Source organism: Haemorhous mexicanus, chromosome 10 (assembly GCF_027477595.1).
Source record: "Haemorhous mexicanus isolate bHaeMex1 chromosome 10, bHaeMex1.pri, whole genome shotgun sequence".
In the NCBI taxonomy this organism is placed as follows: Eukaryota; Metazoa; Chordata; class Aves; order Passeriformes; family Fringillidae; genus Haemorhous; species Haemorhous mexicanus.
In genome coordinates, this window is record NC_082350.1 from 19,920,549 (window position 1) to 19,944,417 (window position 23,869).

Genomic DNA, 23,869 nt, shown 5'->3' on the forward strand with positions numbered 1-23,869 from the left:
TCATACTGAATCATAGGAATAAATAATCTCAAACTCTGATACACATACAGCCTAATTCTGATTTCATATGCTGTTGTGAATCCAGAGCAATTCTGATGAAGTGAGTGTTGTATCAGCATACAGTGAAATCAGAATTCCTCAAAGAGAAGAGCACCTTTGGGTTTGGTTAGTATATGCAAATAGAGAACTTCTATAGCCAGTTTCCAGTTGGGTTCCCTTCATTAACACAGATGTAAAAAAAAAGTAAAACCAAACAAAGAAGAACCCCGAACCAACACCAGCTGCAGGGGTGGTGAGCTACACATCATTTTGGACAGACAGAGCCTTACCTAAACTGAGACAACTTCCAGCACAAAATAAAAAGATGCAAATTCATTATTTGTATGAAACATGTATTGCAAAATTAAATTGGGATTCAACAATCTGCAACAACATCCACAGCTATATAGTGTTTTTAAAAAAAACAAGTGTGGTTCTTCCATTCAAGTAAAACTAGAACAAGTGAAAGAAGTTTAAAAAAAATCCTAAAAGCAGCAAGTTACAATTCTTTCTGTAATACCACACCATTTTCATTAACTTGAAGTATTTTCAAGATGTCAAAGACATCAACAAAAATAGTAATTTCAAGTGGCTTTTCTGATATTTGTTTTTTGAATGGGTCCAGCCCAGGTCTGCAACCTGTACAGACATGCAAAACAGGAGGAATTCATAATTACTATTAAGAACAGACATTTGAACATGCCAGTTATATAATGACAAAGCAAAGACAATACCTTCAAATTGTCAACAAACATGGGCTACTGACCACTAAAGGGCATTTAATACTTTACAGAAAAAGGAAAGTTGGCATAAAAACCCACAAACAACTTGCCAAACCACCAACAGCAGGGTCATCACATACAAAGTTCTTATAAACCTGGTAATTTCTATATTGTCCTCAATATGCAGGCTTCTATCTTTTTCACAAGATGCCAAATCACCTACAATTTTGGTTTTATTTAAAAGCCTTTAAAAAAAAATTCAAATTATACTGGAAGTCTGTTTCAACTATGAAAAAACTACTAATGCACCCTTTCAGACAAAGAAGTATGCATATATAACATCAGTACAGGTACTTCTGCTGCATTTAGGAAAGCAATGAATGTAATTCTAAGTAAAACTAATACGCAGCAGCCTGTTCTGTCATTATATTAAACACAGTTTCACAGCTGAAAAAGTGACTGGTTTTAAATTTTATTTCACTAAAACACCATTTCCTAATGCTTTGTGATAAAACACATGGCCCAGTCTTGGGCTCCTTGCTCTGGCAGTCTTACAAGGAAGTTCTGCAAGGTGCCCAGATTCACTTCAAGGCCAAAATAAACTACTTTAATATTTGGTGCATCTGATTCCCAGAACTAAGGGAGCGTTTTCGAATCTCCATGAAGTGGGAATAATTAAAAATAAGCCGAATTCCAAGCTATTTCTGTAAAAATCTAGGACTCAGTTACAAGTGCTTTCAGGGTGTGTAAGCAGGTCTTCTTTCTGATACTGGGAGCAGATGACATCCTCTCATTTTGACCAGGGTAAGCAAACAGTGCCTCCTCTGTCCTCAGTGAAGTTACATCAGCATGGAACTGCTGTGGCAGGATGCAGTAATTAGGGTTCAACACTTTGAAGTTGAGAAAAGGATTGCTTGTTTTCTGTGAAATACTGGCAGAATGTTTTTCAAATGCCCATCCTGGTTATGCAAAGAACTGGGTAAAGCCCAGGACCTTCTACTTTTTAAAAAGAAATTGTTGAAAGGCTAAAATTACCCCCAACTGTATTACATCTGTACCACTCTGAGGTTTCCTTTCTTTTACTGTTTGATTCTCATAATAACTTCCACAGCTTATGCACAACATTTAATTGCAGTAACTTCTGGAAACAGAGCCTGACTCCTCATACCTCTGTCTGGGCAAAAAGGGTGCAGAATACTGTGCTTGAACTGAAAGACATTTATACTCCTATTTACAGAAGGGCTAGGAAGGAGCAAAGTACAAACAAATTTGGCCTCATAACATCCAATAAATTTGAGTTGATCTTTTCACCCAGGCTGGAAAAGGCTGACCATTTCTTGCATAAACGAGGTAAAGCATTGTTTCAACACCAGATAAAACGGATAATATAGCACCTAATGTGATGTCTGTGCAACAGTTTTACTCAGTTAAATTAATTATAGCCAACAGGGTTTCAGATTTTGTGAACTAAACTTAAACTGAAACTAATCCATTTTAAGAGCTAAACCATTATTGTGTGTGGACTGCAAAGTAATAGATACAAGAGTAACTTTGCTCTAGAAAGTACAAACAAGCTTAGCAGGAGTTAAAATATTCATATGAACAAGAAGGAGTATGTAACAGTCAATAAAAAGAGCAATGGGAAGTCTATTGGACTACGCCAAAATATTTCGTGGAACTAAGGAAATAAAACTTCACATTTCCCATACTATTCTCAGAACTTCTGGAGTTTTCACAAAACCAGGTTTCCCCCCACAACATCAAGTATCCATGCATGCAGTAATCAGCTGCAGGATGCTGACTTTGAAAGTGTCTTGAAACACCAAAGCCTTGGCTTTACAATCCCCAAAGTCTTTCACAACGTAATTGATTGCACATTTTTAATATATTACAATTTGCTAAATGAAGCCAACCACTCATTACCTCATCAGTACATCCTGCACGAAGTACAGTTTATTTATATGCTTATATTCTAGTCTAACACCAACTGTCAGCATATTTTATATTACACGTGGTATTGCACTTTCTGAGTGGCACCTCGGTGCGTGTTTGCAGTGAACAAGCTGAACCCCCAAAAGCCCCAAACCTTTGGAATTCAAGTGCTGCCAATCTAGCAAGTTTAAAATGTTAGGGTGAACGTCACCCACAGAACTATTGTGGGCTTTGCTAACTTTAAAAAAAACCTGTTTAGCAATTAGAAAAACAGTCCTACCTGAAGTTGTGCATAAGGGCAATCTGAAATCCTCGGTACTCTGAACAGTTTCAAAACATGGTGCCAATTACATTGATTGCACACATTGTAATTGTGTTAAAGGACAACAACTAGATTTACAAATATATATTACACACACGCACAAAACAGACAAAGCTATAAAATGTTTGGTAACTCCACATGCTTTGAGCTAGCCAACGTATCTGTCTGCTGAACTGCTAATTATTGATCATATTGAAAATCTAAATTGCTATTTCTGATGTATCTTACTGGATTCAACAACCACTTCCAAAGGAGGAAGAAAGAGGAGAAATGGTAGACCCAAATTTTGAGGGTTTAAATGAGCATTCTTGAAATAGCCAGCATATCATTTCAGTAATGTGAAGAGTGATTCCCAAAATTCTTTTAGAGACTTAGGCCAAGTTCCCCTTTGGCTTTAGTGGGTATATTCCCACTACTTCACTGGTACTTGTGTCCTCTTTCACTAGGGCTGAATTTGGTCCTAGGAGTATGTCTGGTCACCTTCAGTGACGTTAATGAAAACGGGAGTCTTGGACAGATAGAACTGGGTTGCAAAATTAAGAGAGTTAATATTGGACAAATCATGTAAATAAAGAATATATATTAATAATAGTTCCTATTATATAAATAGCCTTTATAAAAAAATAATCTTTCAATAATTTTAATAACTCACCTTTCTTTAGGTTCTGGAAAACATGTATGAAAAAAATCTATTCAGTTCAAGTTAGATTAAAGCAAACCTAAGATGAACACTACAGCTCTCTGTTGCACTAAACCCAATTCTGACCATTTAATTTCCAGGTTAGTCAGTTTTTGGGGATGATAGGGAGTTTCTTTGTGAAAGTATGAATTGCACCCCTAGAAATTCATAGCAGAAGAAACACCATACTGAGTGGGCCTATTTCCTACTGCCTTCAGAAACAGTGCAGATGATGGACCCAGAAATCAAAGGGCCACCCAAACCCCACAAATGTTAATGCCTCTGAGCACATTTAAAAGGCACTGTCCTCTCACTAATGTTTTTAGATCTTTGAGCTTCAAACTCCTTCCCTTTAAACTATGTTGCATTTAAGCATTTGCTATCACTTGAATTCTCTTTCCACTCTCCCCAATCCAGCATAGTCTCCACCTGCTGTACCAGATCTAAGGTAAGATGTGATGGACTCTTACGTTCGCACTAGTCCTATTTTCTTTTTCCTTCTACTTTATCCTATCAAATGAGAAAAGGAAACATTCTTCCAAGTTTACCTTTTTGAGCTTAAGGCATAACATGAATCATTGAATCATAGAATACAGTGAGTTGGAAGGGACCCACAAGGATCAGAGTCCAACTCGTGGCCCTGCAAAGACACCCCAGGAATCTCACCCTGTGTCTGAGAGCCTTGTCCAAACACTCCTTGAACTCTTTCAGGCTTGGGGCTGTGACCACTTCCCTGGGAGCCTGTTCAGTGCTCAACCACCCTCTGGGTGAAAAACCTTTTTGTAATATCCAACCTAAACCTCCCCTGACTCAACTCCGTGCCATTTCCTCAAGTCCTGTCACTGGTCACCAGAGAGAAGAGATTGGTGCCTGCCCCTCCACTTCCCCTCGTGAGGAAGGTGCAGACCTCGAGGAAGTCTGAGCTAAGTTTCCTCTTCTCCAGGTTGAACAGACCAAGTGACCTCAGCTGCTCCCCATACAGCCCATTCCCCTCCAGACCCCTCACCATCCTTGTGGCCCTCCTTTGGACACTCTAATATCCTTATTTTATTTAGACTGTGGCCCCCAAAACTGCCCACAATATTCAAGGTGAGGCTGCCCCAGTGCAAAGCAGAGTGGGCCAATGCGCTCCCTTGCCCAGGTGGCCATGCTCTGCCTGATGCCCCCAGGACACAGGTGGTCCTCTTGGCTGCAGGGCACTGCTGGCTCATGTTCAACTTGCCATCGACCAGGACCCCCAGGTCCCTCTCAGCAGCTGCTGTCCAGCCTCTCATTGCCCAGTCCATACACACAACCAGGATTGCCCCATTGCAGGGGCAGAATCTGGCACTTGCCCTTGTTAAACTTCATACATTGGTGATTGCCCATCTCTCTAATTTTCGAGGTCCCTGCACACATCGTACTGAAGCTTAATTTTTGAAGTTGATAATTTTAGTGCTATCTGAAACCCTGTTTTACATTATTTTCCAACAGTTGTCTGAACAATTAATCTCTTTTCTTGCCATAAATTCTAATGTTGTTCATGGTTTGTGCAATTCCTATGCAACCAGTCTTTGCTGCTAACGGGTATTAACAGTGCAGTACCCACAAAGATGGGTATCAGTTCTTGTTTTCTTTGCTGTCAGTTCAGTTCAAAGCGTGTTGCTTTATTGTGTGGAAGATCCAGTCCATTTTTGTTGTCCAGCCACCATGGTGAGCATCATTCATTTGCTTCATGAAGTACTCAAGAGCCTCCTGCTCAGTTTTGTCCAATGCAAGGGTCTTTCGAATGTACGCAATATCGTCAAAGGACTGCAGTTCTGGCATTCCTGAGCCAAGCATCATGGAGAAAAGATTGATGAAGAGATTGGCATGCTGTCGAATTGCCAGGTAAGCCTTATAGCACATCTCCTGAAACCTGGAAGAGACCAGGGGGAAAAAAGCTCAGTGCGTTTCTCTACTGGATGTGTATCCCTGCTTCAGCTCCAAAAGAGTTTTACAGGTAACCAGACACTAAAAAAGCAGTCTTAGTCTAGTAAGAACACCATAATGCAGCTGAGAAGATGCACTCATTCTCCTACTTAGTTTATTTGTGTAAGAATTAATAATGGTCAGGCTAAGACAACATCCAAAGACAGGCTTTGTAGTCTTAAACCCCATCTGCAATTCACACAACTGTTCAACACAAATTTATGTGAGCTCACAGGGCCTTTTTTGTCACCGCTACTGACATTTCAGATTTCAAAAGGTATTTCCTGACACACTGCTAAAATCAGTGCTTTCCTGGCTATCTTAAGAGTTGCATTTCTTCTGTAATTTTATGAGGGCAGCAGCTGTTGCTCCTTAGGTACTCTGAAGAATGCACAGAAAACAGGGACATTTGCTATATCAGACTGGATAAGAAACACCCAGGGAAAACATGCAAAAGAGCTTCACTGCAGTGTTCAGACAGACACTATAATTCAAATCAGTCTTCCTTTGCCATCAACATAATGAAATTAAGATTAAAATTGAAACCTCTTAAAGACTGGATTTCTGGAAAGAGATATTAAGAATGACTACAGCAACAGATTTCTTTACTGTTATTAAAGTTCTCGCTCAGCAGGTTTTGGCCATTGTCACAAACTACACAGGCCAGCTGAAGAGCTGATATCAAAGCAGTTATAGGAGAGAGAATTATGGCTGGATGACTAGCAAAGCTCTGATGCACAGAACACCCAACATCGAAGAATTCTCAGTAGCTGCAGTTCTGCCATCTCAAGAGGATTTTAAGTGTAAAGTCAAAGAAATATCAGATATTTGAAAAATTACCATTTTTATTCACATGTATGCTGGCCCTGCAAATCTGAAGTGAGATTTCATGGACCAAAGGTCATGTAAGTGCCAAGATTGCCCACTGACTTACAAGTGGATGGCTGATCTTCAACTGAAGAACTAGAACATTCCCACTGCAAGCCAATTAAAATACTACTGTTCAGTTAAAAGGTCTAATTATTAAAGTCACCAATACTAAAGTGCATTTTAGGTACAAAACACTGGAGGTTAAGTGCATAAAAGAAAGCTCACCTTTCAAACTCCCTCGTTTTGGTACATTCTTGGGCTCCTTTACTAATCACTATTAAGAAGTCTTGTGTTAAGACAAATGGCACACGCTCTCTTTTGTAACCAAATTTTTTCTTCTTGTGATCGAGGAAGTGCCCAAAGTCAATATGAAACAGCTTGGAGAGACAGAAAGGTATTTTAAGATTAATAATTCCTTGTTTAGTGAACTCACAGTAAAATTGATCATTTACTTATAGTTCCAATAGATTTTTTTTTCCAAAACAAACTCATACCAAAGTGAGGATGACCTCAGGGTATGAATTTAGAAAATATCTCTTACCTGTCCATCATCTTTGACCATGATGTTACTGTTGTGGCGATCACCAATGCCCAGGATAAAGGTGGCAACACAGTAGCCAGCACAAGAACGTGTAAACAGGTCAATAGCTGCATCATACCTATTCCAACAAGAAAGGAGACACTTTCCTCAGATATTCCAATAACACAGAAGTGCATTTTTCTTTTGCAAAAGAGCAAACAGGGACAGGTAAAAAAGAAAACAAAACTAGATGGACATAATTATGGACATCATCTCCCACTTGATGAACTTTTGTTATCTTGAAGTCTCCATCAAAAAGAAGCATATGGGCAAGAAAAACAGGTGACAGGGAATCTCACATGTCTCCTTTGTTCTTGTCCTTGAGCCACTGGTGCAATGTATGGCTGTTGAACTGCAGGGCTCCTTTTAAACCTCCTTTACACTGGATCTGCATGATGGTGTGAGAGCTCCTGACCACCTCAATGAGTCCCACACAGTCACCGATCGACAAACAACCATAGGGCAACATCCTGGAAGACAAAGGTTCATTGTTTTGTTGGGTTTGTTTTCTTCCTTTATAGAGAATGGTGGCAAGAGGTAGGAGAGGATGTATTTCTGCAGATTCCTCTATCTGACTACTCTTTAAGACAGGGGGAACTGTAACCATTCTGCAAACCATTCTTGGACAAAGGCTTAATTCTGCCACTAAGTACTGAAGACAAAACTGTGACCCATGAGAGATAACATAAACCAACAGGTCCTTCTGTCTAGATAAAGAAATGAAAACTAGTGTACCACACAGCAAACACAAATTTGAAGGTGTAACCTGTCTAGAACAGTTTTCCAGAAGCAGAACAGTTTATCCTGAATGCCCTGCAGAAGCTGCTGCATCACAGTGTGGAGGTGGAGCAGCTCACACAGACTGGGCAATATCTACTGTGTGGACTGAAGTGAAGATACCAACTACAAAGAGTCATGGCTCAGCAGGGCTGAGGGTTTGGCACCTTGTTCAAAGCCAAACCTACAGACACAATCACTTGGCCACAGTGTGGCTACTACGCCTTGGCTCTTGTATCCATTCCTTGTACGTAGCTCACGCAGACCCACCTGAATGAAAATTAATTATTTTTCAAATATGATCTTCTGTTTATAAAATCCAGTAGTTTAGTTAAACGAAAAAAAAATTAAATGTTGCTCTAACATGCATAAAAATGTCTATTTTTAGCATTTCATTGAATAGCCTTGGGAAAACAGAAGCAATCTCTGGGAACAAACCAATGCCAAAACCATTAAGATCAGCATTACTTGGGAATGACCTCTAATGCTTACCGAAGATCAAGACCCTGATTTTGCCAGATGTTTTCCATAATTCGAATTATCTGAAGTGTCAGCATGTCCTGACGCAAGTCTGAAATAGTCAAATACATTAAATTTGCAAATTTTGTAACACCAGAATCTTTGGTTAGATCTTGCTTTCCTTCTCCCCCCAAAACTATGTCTAAATACATCTAAAGGTAATAAGGTTTGCATAGTTTTGTGCAGATTTTGTTCCCTCAGTAGAGAAAAGCAAGTTTTAAATAGTAAAAAATTAATATAAACATGTGGTGGTGATTTAAAAAACATAAACTAAATCTAGGACAATGGAATCACAGTTTACACATCTGTAATATCTTGAAGAAATTTACAATTAAAAAGAACAAATATTAAATAGTGTTGTGTTCCACCCTGACAGACTGAGCATCTTAGAACATATAAAAGTTGTATTCATCTGAGATAAATACTCATCTGTCTATACTTAATTTTTCTGGAAAATAGCTTTGCTCAGCTGATTTTTTTTTTTATATATGTACTTTATAAGCTTATAAAAAACACTAAGTAAAAGATAAGGAAAATAAACAGGTATGTAGCTTTTGAATTACACTTATCTTTCCTTACCATCTCCATTTTTAAATATTATCTCATTGTTCTGAAATAACAATTCAGACATAATATCTGGGTTTTCCCAGTTCAACCACAGCGGCCTTTTTGCAGATGACATTATCCTGCACTCCTCAAGCCTAAAAGAGATAAGATTTCTATGAAATAGGCATAATTTGATTCTGACCATATTTCTCTAATACTGCTAAGTTCTCCCTGCTTTGGTCAAACTCTGAACCAGTACCAAATTAAAGATGCAAAGATAACTGACAATGCACCATTTTCACTTTCAGACTCAAATTAATAAGCGCTACATTAATCATTTGCTACGACCAACAGAAGAGTTGTGTTGAAAGGGAATATTGTGAATATTCCTTTGGCAATATGAGCTCCTGACAACTGGAAAAAGGACTGAAGTTCCTGGCACCTTAAAGGAACAACTGAAGGTCATGTTGTTCCCTAGTTTGTCAAACCATTGGATTGAAATGACTCTAGTCTTTATGGATTACTCTGCTACAAAATCTATTCAGTGCACTTTGAAAATACTGACATTTACTAAATTAACAGTCAACCTCAACACTGTTATTGTTACCATTACTAAACATTTACTGAAGCATCTAGACAAACTTCAAAACTGGATACAATACCGAAGGTTTCCCAGTTGATGGGCAGGATTAAGAGGAGAGATAAAACCTTGCAAGGCATCCATGAAATCTGGCCGTCTCATTTGTTCAACAAGAAACTTCATCTGTACCTGATCAATAAGCACATTCAGGTCTTGAGAACACTATTTACATGTAAATGAAGGTATCAGATTTTAGCTTTGGTTTTCAAGTTCTAATATAAGTACAGCTCAGCTACATATTACACAAATTGAAACCTTTCACTTTAGTTCTATTGCCTTGAGAGCTAGACAATGGCATTGCACAGAAAATACTGCAGCTCCCCAGGAGACATAGCACCTACTGAAATTAGCATTAGCATTAATAATAATAATAATCCTCATTGATCAAATGGAACAGTTCTAAGTAATTCCTGTGACTCAACAGCAGAAGTTTGGAGGTAAGGACAGCTTTTGATACCTTCTGGGTCTCATCCTTTTTTTCCTGCTTGAGAATATCTGTGAGGTTAATCAACTTCTCCATGGCCTCCACCTGCCTGCTCAGGTGCTTCAGGTACATTCCACATGCTCGACAGTAGGACTCCAGAAGTAAACCAAACCTCTGACTGACAGTTTTGTTGTGCATTTCAGACCTACACAGGGAGGAAGAACAGTTACAGCTTAGAGACAAGACCACCTGGAGGTGCCAAAAATGAAGCTGTACTTGTGACATCTTCATAGAGTCCAAAAATACATTCCCTCAAACAATCCCCTCCCTTATCCTTGATGACACTGAGGCAAGTAGAAAACTGAGAGTACAGCAAAGATGCCTTGCTTCTATTTCTGGTCTGATTACACCAGCTTAGAACAGAACTTTTAGGTGACCTCTAGCTACAACCCAATATGTTGCAGATTGAGCTATCAAGCTCTATAAGAAACCTTTAATAAGGAAGTAAAAATAAAGTTTTTACTTGTCTTTTTCAAAGTGTTACCTTGTTGAATTGGGTGGTTTTCTTTAGGTCTCATATATTTGTAAAGTTTTCTGGAAAAAATTCATGGGGCATCAGGCAGATAACAATATGGGAAGCTTTCAGCAGTCTCAGACTACTTTGTTTTCAAAATAAACATCAGTAGATAAAAAGAAGTACAAATCCAAGTACTATTAAATAGCTTTTGAAACTGCAAGGCATGATTTCTGTCACCGAACTAGGTATTCAAACTCTTAACCAATATACCCCAAGGTTTATTTAAAGTGGTAATATTTTTCTAAGAAAGGACAATTAGTATGTCAAACTTTTAGAACACCTAATTGTTTAAGGTAATAGGAAGTCCAAACAACATGACAATAAGCTTACTTTAAATGCCAAAAGAAGAAGTGTCCTATCCTTTGATTGGTCAGTGCCTTCTTGAGCAAAAATCTCACAAGCTGATTATCTAAATACTGCTCATATTTCAAAACCTAGTTAAGGATAAAGAGAAAATTTTAAAGCATCAGATGCAGTTATTATTTCTATAAACAATATAAACATCAAAGACAGTTAAATAAAAAGCCATCTATGTTGTACATTATTTTTCTGGAATGACTGATCTTGGTATTAATATTTGCATGTGTTAGGCTTTGAACAATATATGCCAACTGTTCACTGGCTGCCTCTATTTCAGGAACTTACCATCTGATGCTTGCTTTGCTGTTACCAAATATTTTAGCCTCAACTTGCTCAAAATTTCAAGAAGATGCTTCTGCTCATCCTTTCCCATATGTTAGGACAGCTGAAATAGCTGCCTGTTCCAGTTGGTGGAACAGTTTTGCATCTCTGCAGAATGCTGGCATTTAGTACCAACAAGCAAAACCACAGCACTACAGAAAAATTAACCTTTCATCTCCTCCTAAGTAATCTGCAAAGCAAACATGATGACCTCTTTTTCATAACAACTTAACTTTTGCTGTGTTTCGAGCCTCTGTGATCATTGGACATACACAAGACAACAAACATGCCAAAATATGCTCAGTACCTGTACCAGCTGGATTAGGTACTGAGACAGTTTGTCATCTGTCAGGGACTTCTCCAGACACCGAACTGCAAAAGCTCGCACCATGGGGTCTGGGTAATTGCAGTCCAGCAGCTCCATGGCCTGCTCTGGCTTGATTGAGGGCCAATCCTTCACCAAGCAGTACATCTGTGGGCAAGAACAAGCACGTCACACCTTTGCCCTGGTCAGGAAGAAGCTGTAACATGCAGCCATTAGAAGGCATTGTCAGACACAAACTACATCTGAGCAGAAGCTGTTTAATTGCTGGTCCTCTCAATCAACAGTCTGGTATTAGTTGCCAGTTGACTTTGTTGTTTTATCCACTCTAAAAAGAATGAAAACAAAACCTCACATTTAACTGTAACTGACAAGTTGGCAACATCAGAGGGATTCGAGTAATGCCAGCAAGAGGAAATCTTAAGACCAGACTGAGCTAAAGAACAAGAACTATGGACCAGAGACACCCATCAATCACAGTGGCAACTCCTACTATTCATTCAATGTATCATGCACACATAATATGCTTTTAACTTCCAGAAGTTTTCTTTAAAATAGCATTTTAAAGCTTCTTCAAAATCTAACACTTCTTCAGTGCTTCAGATTACCTGGGCCACTTCATCTCTAGAATTCCACTTGACAGACAAAAGTAATTTGGGTAGAATTTCTGGAGTATTCACACAATAGTGTCTGCAAAAAAGGAGAAAGAAAAGTTGCATGTACTAAAAAACACTTTTGCTTTCATAACCATCAACTATGTCCCCATAGCCTTGCACTTTTTCTTCCTTTGTCAGCAAGGTGCTCTCAGGATCCATCCATGCAGGTAAAACTGCAGTAATAAGGAAAATGGGAGCTCATTCAACAACCTCCTTTTCTCCACAGGATTATAACCAAAGCACACAATGCAGAACGCTTTACAAGCCTCGTCTAAAACACCAACTCCACAGCACGGAAAAAAGGGAGCAAAACCCACGACAAATTTGGAATGAATGAGGTGAAGTTGGATTATGCCAAGCAGGTTTTTTCTTTGGTTTGGTTTTTGATTTGCAATACCTGTGTCTCCAGAGGAAGTCCTTCTCTTGCTCAGTGATTTCAGACAAGGGGTCTCGGGTACAAATGGCTCGCAGTTGCTCCTTGTCACTCTCTGTTAATTCACTATCCCGAGCTATTCTGTTACTCTGCAGAGACAGTGGCACTTTAGCCCTCCACACAACTCCTTCTATTGCCAAACCACACACATGAAATACAGTATTTGAACACACAGCAACCACTACAGCCTGTGTCATGCAATACTATCTTGCTGTATCCACTTGTTATAACTGAGAGATCAAAATTTAGAAAGAAGATGAAAGACTAGGCCTTTGATCTCTACAACTGCTTTTAGTCACTGCTGGCACAAGAAGAGGCACATTTCAACTAAATCAGCTGTGTGGAGAAATAGCAGCAGTTGGCATCTGATGAATGACACAATGCAGCACAAAGTGAGACTGGTCATTTCTGACCCCAGCCTGAGATTGCTGAGGGTTGTTGAAAGGAGTGAAAAGGATTTGGAACTGAAAAAGCAGAACATGGGGGATGATAACAGGTAAATCAGGGGCAGAATGCTGTAGGAATGCCTGAGTAATAGGAAGATGGAAAACATTAAATGACAATTAGCCTAAGACATTCCCAAAGAGCACAGAAAACAGAACTGCTACAAACAGAAATTAGCTATGTTGTCAGTGAAGTGAATTTATCCTCCTCATCATTTTTTCTCTGTGCCAGATGGAACAAAACAATGAGCTGGAGTACAGAAGCCCAGGTAAGAGGCTGGGGAATGTTATTTACCAAGAAGACAACTGTACTTAAGCATTTATTAAGACCCTGCTCAGACACAGCATAAGCAGCAGAGATGCTGCTCTATGATGGACATCCTGCTGAGTGTCAAGAGAAATCCAAAGCCCACAGCCTTGTTCAGGATACCCTGGGACAGGACTGCTGCAAACACCCCCAGAATTCCCTCTCTGGAAGCTCCTGCCCCCTCCACACTCTCCAGGACAGCCAAACTCCCACCACAGAGCTCTTCACACAGAGCACGGAGCTCCCTGGGCAAACCCAGGGTTTGAACCAGCCTCCAGAAGAAAATGTAAAACACACCAACCAATTTCACAGCCTGGGCTTTAAATAAAGAGCATTTTTAGCTTTACTGCTTTTCTGTTTTTACTTCTTTTCATCATCCAAAAAAGTGCTTTGAAGAACGCTCCAAACCTCACCAAAAAGCCCAATTGTAATGCACAAGTTCTGCTTGTGGAAAAAGTGAGATAAAGGACTACACCCATGTGTATGTCCATCAATTCCCTGAAAACTCCCTTTGCTTGTGGTCATAACCACCCCATAAAGCAGACAGGAAAGAGTTCTAAGCACCTTTGGGTTACACAGGAAAGCCTAACTATAAACATGAAACTGCAACAAAGAAAAACAGTATCATTGAAGGAGAACTGCAACTTTTAAAAAGTTAAACTAAGTAGTTTAACACCCAAATTAGTGCTACAAAAATGTCAAAACACAGTAAACCAGTTTCTCTTTGGAGCGTTTTGGTTGGTCAGTGAAGCATTAAGTTACTTTACTGGTAATATAAAGAAAGGAGAATATATTGCCAATTTTACCAAACACACAACAAAAATTTGATTTATGATTTTACAATAAATGAGGATGTAAAAAAAGACGTTTTGTTACTGATACACTGAGTAAACTAAAGTAGCAAATAATCCTTTCATATTTGAATAGCTAGTCCTGGAGGGGGAGTTTGCCTTACCTGCCCTGCATAGCTGTAGTTGAATCCCAGTTCCCGTGAAATTGTCCAGTTTGCATGTTCTTCAATCACTGTCATATCTGGAAACTTTACGGGGTTGCTAAACCAATCAAATTCCAGCTCTAAGCATGGAGTTTCCTAGGTCAAAAAATTCAAATTACTTTTTCTGCTGAATGATGGCAACCAGAATAAAGCATATTTTGAAAATGCACTCTAAAGGGGGAAGCTGGCATGCAAATACCTTATTTGGATTTGATCCAGTAACACCAATAGGATTCAACAAATCCTCCAGCCCATGAGGTACTGCCCAAAGATTCAAAGCCATTTTCCCAGATACCAGAGTGTCTGTGTAATCGAACATGTTTATATTTCCCCAAGCCAATGGACAGTGCTCCTTAAAGAGATTAAAATATGATTTTTTTTCAGTGTCATCTATGGATTACTGCAGAGCGAGTCAGGAGAAATAACATTTTCACCCCAGATCAAGTTGTTACATTCCCAGATTAGCAGAAAGGAAGTTGTGGAGGAATGGCTGTCATAGCAGTCCTTTAACAAAATGATACTAAAACAATTGTAAACACATGCACATATCTTCCTCACACCAGACTAAGTCAGGATGATGACAAAAGTTTTTCTGACAAGGAGATTTTTTTACCAAGTCCTGTAGTGACAGAACAAGGGGCAGCAGTTTTAAACTTGAGGCCAATATTTTTAGACTGGACAAAAGAAATATGGTTTTCTATGATAAGGGTAGCCAGACACTGGCACAGGTTGCCCAGAGAAGCTGTGGCTGCCCCATTCCTGGAAGTGTTCAAGGCCAGGCTGGATGGGGCTTGGACCAACCTGGGCTACTGGAAAGGGGGTGGAATTGGATGATCTTTAAGGATCCCTTCTAACCCAAATCATTCTGCAAGGTTTACAGACCTGCAGACCTTGTAGACAAACACCCTCAAACCCAAAATGTAATGATGCTGCGGGCTAAAAATTAAATGCTGCATGTAGATTATTAAAAATCACTATTTGAGATCCAGCATTAAAAGCTAAAGGAGTACAAAATTTCTTTACTTGAAAATTCAACTCTAAAGGTACAAATATTGTCCTTTAAAAATAAATAGGTTAGTAACAAGGGTTTTGAAAATTAATTTTAAAAGCACTTTCACTTCAAAATACTAACACTGGTCTTCGTGTCTGGCAATGCAGTACAGGTATGATTTAACTGATAAGCTCTTTTCAGTGTTGTTTAATTTCCAAACACAAAAAAGAAAAAAGAAAAAAAGAAAAGAACATCCCTATTTAAATCATATTCAAATCAAACATTGCACTCATTGCCAGGCCAGCATTCACCAGCTATCTTCCCAGACCTGACTGCAGCAGCTGTGGCTCATTAGTGCAATAAAGGCACGAGGTGTTTTACCTCCTTGGCACCCTTGCGGCCTTTGACAGAGCAGATGGACAGGCAGAGCCGAGCAGCACGGGGCAGATCAGGAATGTACATGTCATACAGCAGCCACTCGTTCCACCTGCAGGTCCAAAAGGCAGAATGAAACCAGCTTAAAGGAGACATCATCACTCCACCAAAAGGCATTTGTTATATTCCTAAACTGTGTATTTGCATACAGAGCACACTTTCTTACTGAAAAAGGGTCCCCACATATGCATTTCACCACATTCACTGCTTTTGGGAATGGAAGTTTCCCCAATAGCTTTCTAGCCCTAACACTGTTTAAAAAGCCATGTTAGGTTCAATTCCTGCAACCTAAAGATAATGGATTTGCATAAATGTTACACTGATGTAAGTTTAGCTTGTCAAACAGTTTTCCCTTCAGGAGAAAAAGTCAACGGGGAAAAAGAGCTTTCAAAACCAAACTAAACTTCAACTGTTGGAACATAAAAAGATATCTGCAAGATGGGGATAAAACATGGAAACCCAAAGCAAGAATCCCAAGTCAAATATTTTCTATTTACTATAGCAATAATAGCACAGATTGGTTCTACAGGAATAGTTTGATTTTGTTTTCATGAACTTCTCTAAGGAGAATTTATCTCTCAGTTGGTAGAAGTGTGCTTGTGAAGAGGAACTTCTGATCCAGTTTCTTCCCCCAAGCAGATTGTCATACAGAATTTTTTCAGTTGAAAGAGAAAGCAAATTCCAAGGACAGCTTTAATTTTTCAATGTATCTGTAGCTACTGAAAGCAATTTTACAAAGAAATAACTGTGAAAGCCCTTCTCTAAGAATAAAGAAATTGGCAGATAAATTTTAACTCACTTTTCTTATGTGTTCATTTCATATAATACTGATCTGTGTGACCATATCCATGATTTTAAGGCACAACCTTCACCACCTTTTCAAGATTTTATCTCTAAAATAGTTGAAATTATCAGCTCAAGTACAGCAGTATTTGAGGCAACTCAGGAAGAGAGCATATTTTTCACCAATTATGTGTATTATTAGTCCTTTAATTATAAAACCTAATCATATTCATAGAAAATGTACAGATAAAAATAAGAGTTTCAAAAATTATTATTAAAGACATGAAGTCACAAAAAGCAAGCAAAGAATTACTTCTGTACATATACTTTGCATCTAATCTTAGGAGATGCTGAAATTTCACACCTCTTCATTAGTTACAGTTATGAGAACAGGTGGCTAAAAGATGACCCTAATGTTTATACATGTTCATATAAAACTTCTTTTTGCACTTTTAAGTTCAGGTGAATAATTTTTTCCAGGTAATATTGATGGTTTGTCAAACATCCTGAAAATATATTCTATACTACACTATTATGTGCAAGACAAAATGCTTGTGTTTGAATTAAATTAATGCTATATATATATATGGTTATATAATATATTTTTACAAAATTAAGGTAAAAGATTCCCCGTAAGGAGCTCTACCTGAGTAATGCCTAAGTCAAGCCTTCAGTGCTATCATCTATGATGCCCTGAAAGTCAGGTTCTCTACAGTCACTCAGGTATTCATCTTACCTGGGATTAGAACAAGGTACCCTCTGAGTATTCACATTGTCACACAAAGGCTCCCCTCCATGGTAGATACCTGTCCTAACATAGATCTGAAAACAACACCCATATTAGTCTTTGAAATGTTACTCTAAACAAATGTTTTCATTTGCAGTCAACACATACCATGATTACAACACACTATCCTTTCATTTTCAGTAACAAAACAAAAACAAAACCAAAACTGAAAACCAAACTGCTCCACCACTCCCCAAATTAATTCATGCTCTGTTGGGTGTACAGCAGAGTTTATAAGCATATCCATCTAGAAAAAGCGTTCTGGTCTTTCTCCTCATTAATTGCAAAGCTAGTTCTTAAAAAACACAGTAACAAACTTGAAATGAACACTAAAAAAAAAACACTCCTGGAATTTACTCTCCATTCTTCCTGTGCCAAGGTATTGTGAAAGGAATTCCAAGGAAAGAGAGCCTGGGCTGTAGATGTCTTCAATGGAATTGAACACTACACCTGCTTTTTGCCCCCTGCTACCCCACACCTTTATTTCCATAAACGAAGACAGCATGCCCTCATCAAAAGCACTCTCAGTTCCTGCAATACATTCTTAAACATAATTGCTTAGAAGACAGATTTCTTTTTCTATCCTTTACAACCTCTGCTGAAGTGCTACGCAAACTGACTCCTGCTCCTACCAGGCAGAATATTTAGCTAATTAACACAACTCATATTTTTTAAGCAACTTTCTTTATATAGAAAAGTTTCCAGATGCTAAAACATGGGTGTGTTGTTTAGAATGAAATATTTCAATTGAAGTAAAAAAGTGGTATAATCTTCTAACATGTTAAATAACAATTCTTTTCCAATGTCAAAACAAAACACTCGGGAGGGAAACCACGAGCTGCTGCAAAGCCACAAGTGATGCCATACCTTGTCTATGTCTCTGATGTTCACATTTACATAGGTAGCACAGAGGATCCTTATTCTGAGAGCACTGTTGATAGTCCAGAGGGATTTGGTGGTGGCCTCTCCGTTCATGTAGGGCGTGGCGGTGGAGATGCGCCGGGAGTAGGAGGGCATGGTGAAGGTGTCCAGGGGCAGCTGCGTGTACAGGCTCTCCTTGGCCATCAGCATCAGGTTGGGCATGCGGCCAAGCATGATGCAGCTCCTTATGTACTGCAAGGAAACAACCAAAGTCTGTCACCACATTTTCTGAAAAATCCTCTTTGCCCAGGATTTTCTCCTGGGGAGATGAGAAGCCTCCGAGAGGAATGAAAACAATTATTATCTGATTGCTGCTCTTGTGTTTGCTGCTTTAGAATGTGGCTTGGACATTGTTTACCAACAGGTGAATGTTTGATTTGTTCCATGTGAATTGTTTTAACTTAATGACCAGTCACAGTCAGCTGTGTCACACTCTCTGAGTCAGAAAGTAAAGAGTGGTATAATTTTTTATTATCATTCTTGTTCACCCTTCTGATGTATCTTTTTCTTTAATATAACATAATATAAAAAATTAATAAATCAGCCTTCTGCGAACATGGAGTCAAATTCTGATCTCTCACCTCATCCTGGGGACCCTCACCAACACCACAAAAGTGCTGTGTCTTTTCAAAGCCTATACTCTTGGCAATGGAAACCTACAAAGATACTTGGGGAGACAGGAAAGTGAAAGAGCTTATCATGTCCTGCATGCACGCCCTGCACAGCGATAGCAGGTACAGCATCCAGCAGTCTGGACACGTTGTTTGGTAGGGTCACACAGCCACACCTCATGGCTCTGAGATGTGAACATCTACAACAATGGAAGGCTGGACTGGAGAGAGAGATGGGAGCTGAAAAAAAACACCAGCCAGATTCCTTGTAGAGCTCCTTAGCCCCAGCACAATGCAGCACAGAGCAGATGGATTTGAGCTGCTCCTGGAAGTAACTGAGCTGTTCTGGAACAGCAGGGGCTGTACCAGCCTGCAGTGCAGCACAGGTGCCTGATAGTGCCAGTCCCAGGCAGGGAGCACAAGGAAAGCAGCAGACACGCTCATTTTTGGCTCAGGTGTGCTCATTACCTTACGCTCAGCACTGATCCTGACACACTTCTCCTGTCCATTCAGGTCTGAGTGCTGAGAGCATTTAGTCTGGCAACACTACCACAAAACATAGTGTGTTAGGACAGGTCCAGCCTGGAGTTAATGAGCAGGCTCTGCTGGGGCACAGCAAAGGCAGACCAGATGCTTCTGAAGAAACCATGCTAGATCAAATAGGTCTGGTGTTTGATCTTCTGATGACTCTGCAACATTATTCATGTATGCCTGCACTTGTTCCCCAGCTCCCAGAGTACAGAGATGCTTTTCCCATTATTCAGGATACCCCACCCCTCCTTCTCTCCTCCACTGCTCTGAAGATCAGATTGTCAAGCATTTTAGCAGAAGGAATGGGAGCAGTTTATTACAATACATTCCTCCAAGAGGAAGCAGCAGCAGCAGCCTGTCAGGAAATCCACAGGGTAACGTGTGCTCCAGAGAGAGCTGTTCAGATGCTCCTCTGCCCCATGTTCTCTCACACTCCCTGTACTAACAAACCCAGTGAAGGACAGACAGACAGACACAAGGAAGACTCAGCAATGATTTCTGTAGTGCTGGACATCTACATTTTCTATCTTATTAAAGTAACGACAAAGCTTTAACAGGAAAACAGTTTGCTCTTTTACCACCCCTTTAGGACAGGATTTAAAGTAGTGATGGTTGTTTCATAATTTACAATGTGATCAAATTTCCTGTTTTATTACATCAGCACCATTCAAATATAGCTCATCTCCTGCCATTAAAAATCTAGTATATTTCTGAAAGTACCTACCTTTGATTTAGCCATAACACTAGAGGAAAACATTAAAGAAGAAAAATTATATGAGTGATACAAATTCTAATTAAAACTACTTTTCTCCCCGCTCTCCCTTCTGAAGCATATGGATTAGCCATTTTGTGCACACACTGTCACTTCCTATGTTTTGGATTAATATAACGAAAAAGCCAGACCTAATACTGATCATTTTTCTCCCCACAAATTTGAATTATTTTGGTGTATTTCAAAAGAAAACCTTTATCTTACTCACCTTATATTGGCTCAGTGGACATTTTTCTAGCAAGTATTCATCACAGCCACAGACTTTTAAAATATATTTGCCCTGGTACTCCAAGACACAAAGTTTCAGTTGTTCAGATGACAGCAACATACTTCGAGTTTTCTTCCTAATTGCTTCAGCAATAACTTGCTCAGGCACACAGTCATGATTGATTTTTAAGGTGTATTTCTGCTTATCATTGTTTGGTGAGACTATTACCCAAATCACCACTATAATTTGCCCTGGAATAAATATAAAATAATGTCAGGCCTATAATTTTCAATGCAGTTTCCAAAGAAAAAGCACAAACCCAAAATAAGCCCCAAACCAAACAACTCCCATGCCTCCCCAACACAAAGATTTGCTTTCAGTATTAAAAGAAGATGTAAACAAGATTCATTGCCCGAACTTAGAGAGGGTTTATAATTTCTACAAGGAACTAGATGCATTAAGTTTATTTTTGACTCTAGAAGAAATTGAAACTTTTAGCCAGCCCTGAGGTTAAGAATATTTTTATTAATTACTGACTATTTGGCCATCAAGAAAACAGCAGTAACTCTTTCATATTTGAGGACTGCAGAATAACTCAGTGATTCAGCATTATTTAATTCCAGATATCTGAATGCCATAGAAAACTGCGAAGCCAACAAGCTGTTCCCACCCACTAAAAAAAGTCACCACTATTTACTGAGTTATATTTTAAGATTCAGTTAGAATAGCACAATTTTAAATACCCTTTTGAAGGTCGAGTCCATCAAGAAGATTATTCTGAACAACTTAAGGTGTAAGATATTGCTGGAGTGTACTAAATCCAGCACATAAACCAGTGATCAAGTCAACAGCTGTACTCTTTGATTTCAAACACTGAAAATATATTATGTTCCTGCTGTAAATATTGCCCTTACCTTTGTCTAGTTTGTTGTATATGTGTTTGGGGAGTTCAGCTGAGGACTCTACATTTGGAGGATAGACATAGAGTGCTCTGCTGTGTGGGGCGTTGGCATCTCGCAGATCCACGGCTTCTTTACACACGTTCAGAATGTTTCTCCTGAAGTCTTGTACTTCTGGATCCTTGACCATGTCAAACTCACAGACAGGCATGCCAATAGCAAAACCTACAGCATTGGAGCAGCACAAGGATGTCATTGTAACTGACAAGTAGAGCTAAAAATTTCTTCAATCAGTCACAAAAAAAGCCAACATAAAGCAAAACACAGCCTAAAATATGTGCCAGCTTCTACATGCATTTGTAATTGTTTTGTATCATTCAAGAACTACACAGTTCTAAAGTTAAGGGCACTCAGCAGACACAGAAAAGGTTAGAAAACAGGTGTACGTTCCCTGAAGATCCTGGAAGCCTTAAATCACTGCTCTCACAGCCAACATTCCTCCTGGAAGAAAAGGACCAGGACTCAACTTCCTTTGAAGTCAGCACAGTTTCCTATGGGGACCAGAGGAGCTGTGAAATTTGATTTTTTCTCAAACCCTGGCAGGATTATTGGTAGCTATTAGGACTTAATCAACTTTGCTTACACTGGAATGACAGCTATTAATTTTTTTTTTTTAATGACCTACATTATTCAAGAACTGCAATGAGCACTCCACGAGACACTGAACTTAAGCTCTTTGACACAGATCCATATAATAACAGTGCATTTCTTTCAGGTCCTTCAGATGTAATTCCATTTACTTTAATGGGATTACTTGGATAAATCATCATTTATGCATGAGTGTTCAAATGGAAACTTTCAATTGTCGTGTTGCATAGTTACCCAACTACTGCTCTCCCCAAGTTCTGAACACATTGAGCTTTACAAAACAGAAGCAATTTACTTATTATGCATTCGTCACAATTAAGTCATTTAACAATTAGCAGTACCTCAGAACAAGTACTTCCAGTTGACAAGTCTCTGCCACTGCTGTACACATTTGTTAGCAATGAAACAGGAGTGGGTATGTTTGTACTGCCTCAATTTAATTCTTAACCAAGATGTTGGAACAAATGCCAGATTCCCTGTGCTTCCACCGTGGACCATGGAAAATCATAAGCTACTTCAGAGATGATTCAAAACATCAATTTGTCTCGCCTTTGCATCTCCAACCCCAGGTGTTTTTTCCCCCTCCTCTCCCTATGGCCTTTTGTCAGAAGGGGAAAGAAGAAAGGTGAAAAAACCTAATTTCTGAAATTTGACTTTCTAAGCAAGCTAGAGCAATATTGAAATCTGTGTCCACAAATGTGGTTTAAGATTTGTGGTTAAATCTGGAATTTACAATTCTGTAAACTCCAAACTAAATTATAACTGACTTTCCAAATAACAGGACAGGTGTTGCTCTGTAACAATATGAAATCCTGCTAAAAACTTATGAGCAAAAAGATACCCTCTAACCCACAGGCAACTACATATACTCTTTACAAAGCCAAGGTGAATGAAATAGATCAGAAAACAGGAGTTCACCTCACTGATTATAAATATTGGCTTTACTATGATCAGCATCTTTGGACATTTGATGCAACAACTGGCAGGTATGAAACATGACAGATACAGGAGACAAACACGACCCATTTCGGTTTTTATATTTTGAAGAAGATAATCAGTTAAACAATGTTTTTTAAAAAAGATAATCTCACCTATTTCTCTATTAAGAATCTTTTCTTCTCTGTTACCTACTGGTTCAATAACCTTTAGGAAGGGCTGAAACAGTCGCAGGTCACAAAGTCTCCGTGTTTCATCAAAAAATTCTTCTCTCTCTGCTTCCTGTGTAACACTTACAAAAATGTAAGAAGATTCATCTTGAAGGAGCTGATAGAGAGGGTACTTCCTTGCTTCTTTAAAGAGTTCATGTTTAATAGTCAGTAAGGTGGCCTCACGGAGGCATTCTAGAGTCACTATCATTCCATTTGGGAGGAGACACTCCACCAGGATCCTGGGGGGCATCAAGTGGATGCCCCATAGTTCACCAGATGATGGCCGTGGAGGCATTTTTAAGTCCTGTAACTTTGTACTTCAAGCTCTTCAAGCAGTGATTCGTATGTGTAAACCTGAGTGAAAATCAGAAATTCAAACGTCAACATTTAAAATAAAAGCATCACCCAGAATTTCAGATAAAATGGTGCAAATGCCACTTACAACTGTAGATGAATATTCAGGGCTGTTTTTTACATTCATAAAAAAGACTTGATAAAAATAAGATTAAGAACTTGTATTTGAATCTAAATATTTACTCAAACAAAACAGTTAATAGAATCAAGCTAGTTTGGAAAAATACTAATATACATACAGTCTTAAGAATAGAGGATTTTTAAAAATCTGAACTTTTAATTCATTAATAGAACATTTCAACAGCAGAGGGATGAAAATACCCAATACTCAAATTATTGTAGAAATTTTAAACCAAATCTCAAGCCAA

At 38.9% G+C, this 23,869-nt stretch overlaps 1 protein-coding gene across 2 annotated transcripts; it reads right to left on the reverse strand.

Moving 5' to 3' along the window:
* Positions 1 to 375: 375 nt before the first annotated feature.
* Positions 376 to 23,485, reverse strand: PIK3CA (phosphatidylinositol-4,5-bisphosphate 3-kinase catalytic subunit alpha). 2 transcript variants are annotated; one of them, XM_059855730.1, is made up of 20 exons: positions 23,091 to 23,484; positions 21,367 to 21,576; positions 20,453 to 20,703; positions 18,277 to 18,522; positions 17,359 to 17,444; positions 15,786 to 15,891; positions 14,613 to 14,765; positions 14,375 to 14,509; positions 12,634 to 12,758; positions 12,189 to 12,270; positions 11,566 to 11,730; positions 10,908 to 11,011; positions 10,034 to 10,205; positions 9,599 to 9,705; positions 8,970 to 9,091; positions 8,364 to 8,442; positions 7,394 to 7,564; positions 7,056 to 7,173; positions 6,740 to 6,891; positions 376 to 5,591 (listed from the first exon to the last, which is right to left on the reverse strand). In XM_059855730.1, the coding sequence occupies exons 1-20, from the start codon at positions 23,440 to 23,442 to the stop codon at positions 5,321 to 5,323; spliced, it is 3,207 nt and encodes a 1,068-aa protein (XP_059711713.1). In that variant the 5' UTR covers positions 23,443 to 23,484; the 3' UTR covers positions 376 to 5,320. The 2 variants fall into 2 exon arrangements, with proteins under 2 accessions (XP_059711713.1, XP_059711715.1); XM_059855732.1 differs by lacking the exon at positions 14,613 to 14,765 and having other exon boundaries at positions 23,091 to 23,485.
* Between the last annotated feature and the right edge of the window lie 384 nt (positions 23,486 to 23,869).

What these genes read in the sequence shown, in the direction of transcription:
- PIK3CA (XM_059855730.1), bottom strand. Translation starts at nt 23,442, where the DNA reads ATGCCTCCACGGCCATCATCTGGTGAACTATGGGGCATCCACTTGATG. An exon ending in GTACCTTGTTCTAATCCCAG is followed by an intron (nt 15,892 to 17,358) that starts GTAAGATGAATA and finishes TTGGACCTGCAG; the next exon opens with GTGGAACGAGTGGCTGCTGT. An exon ending in AATATTTAAAAATGGAGATG is followed by an intron (nt 8,443 to 8,969) that starts GTAAGGAAAGAT and finishes TGACTATTTCAG; the next exon opens with ACTTGCGTCAGGACATGCTG.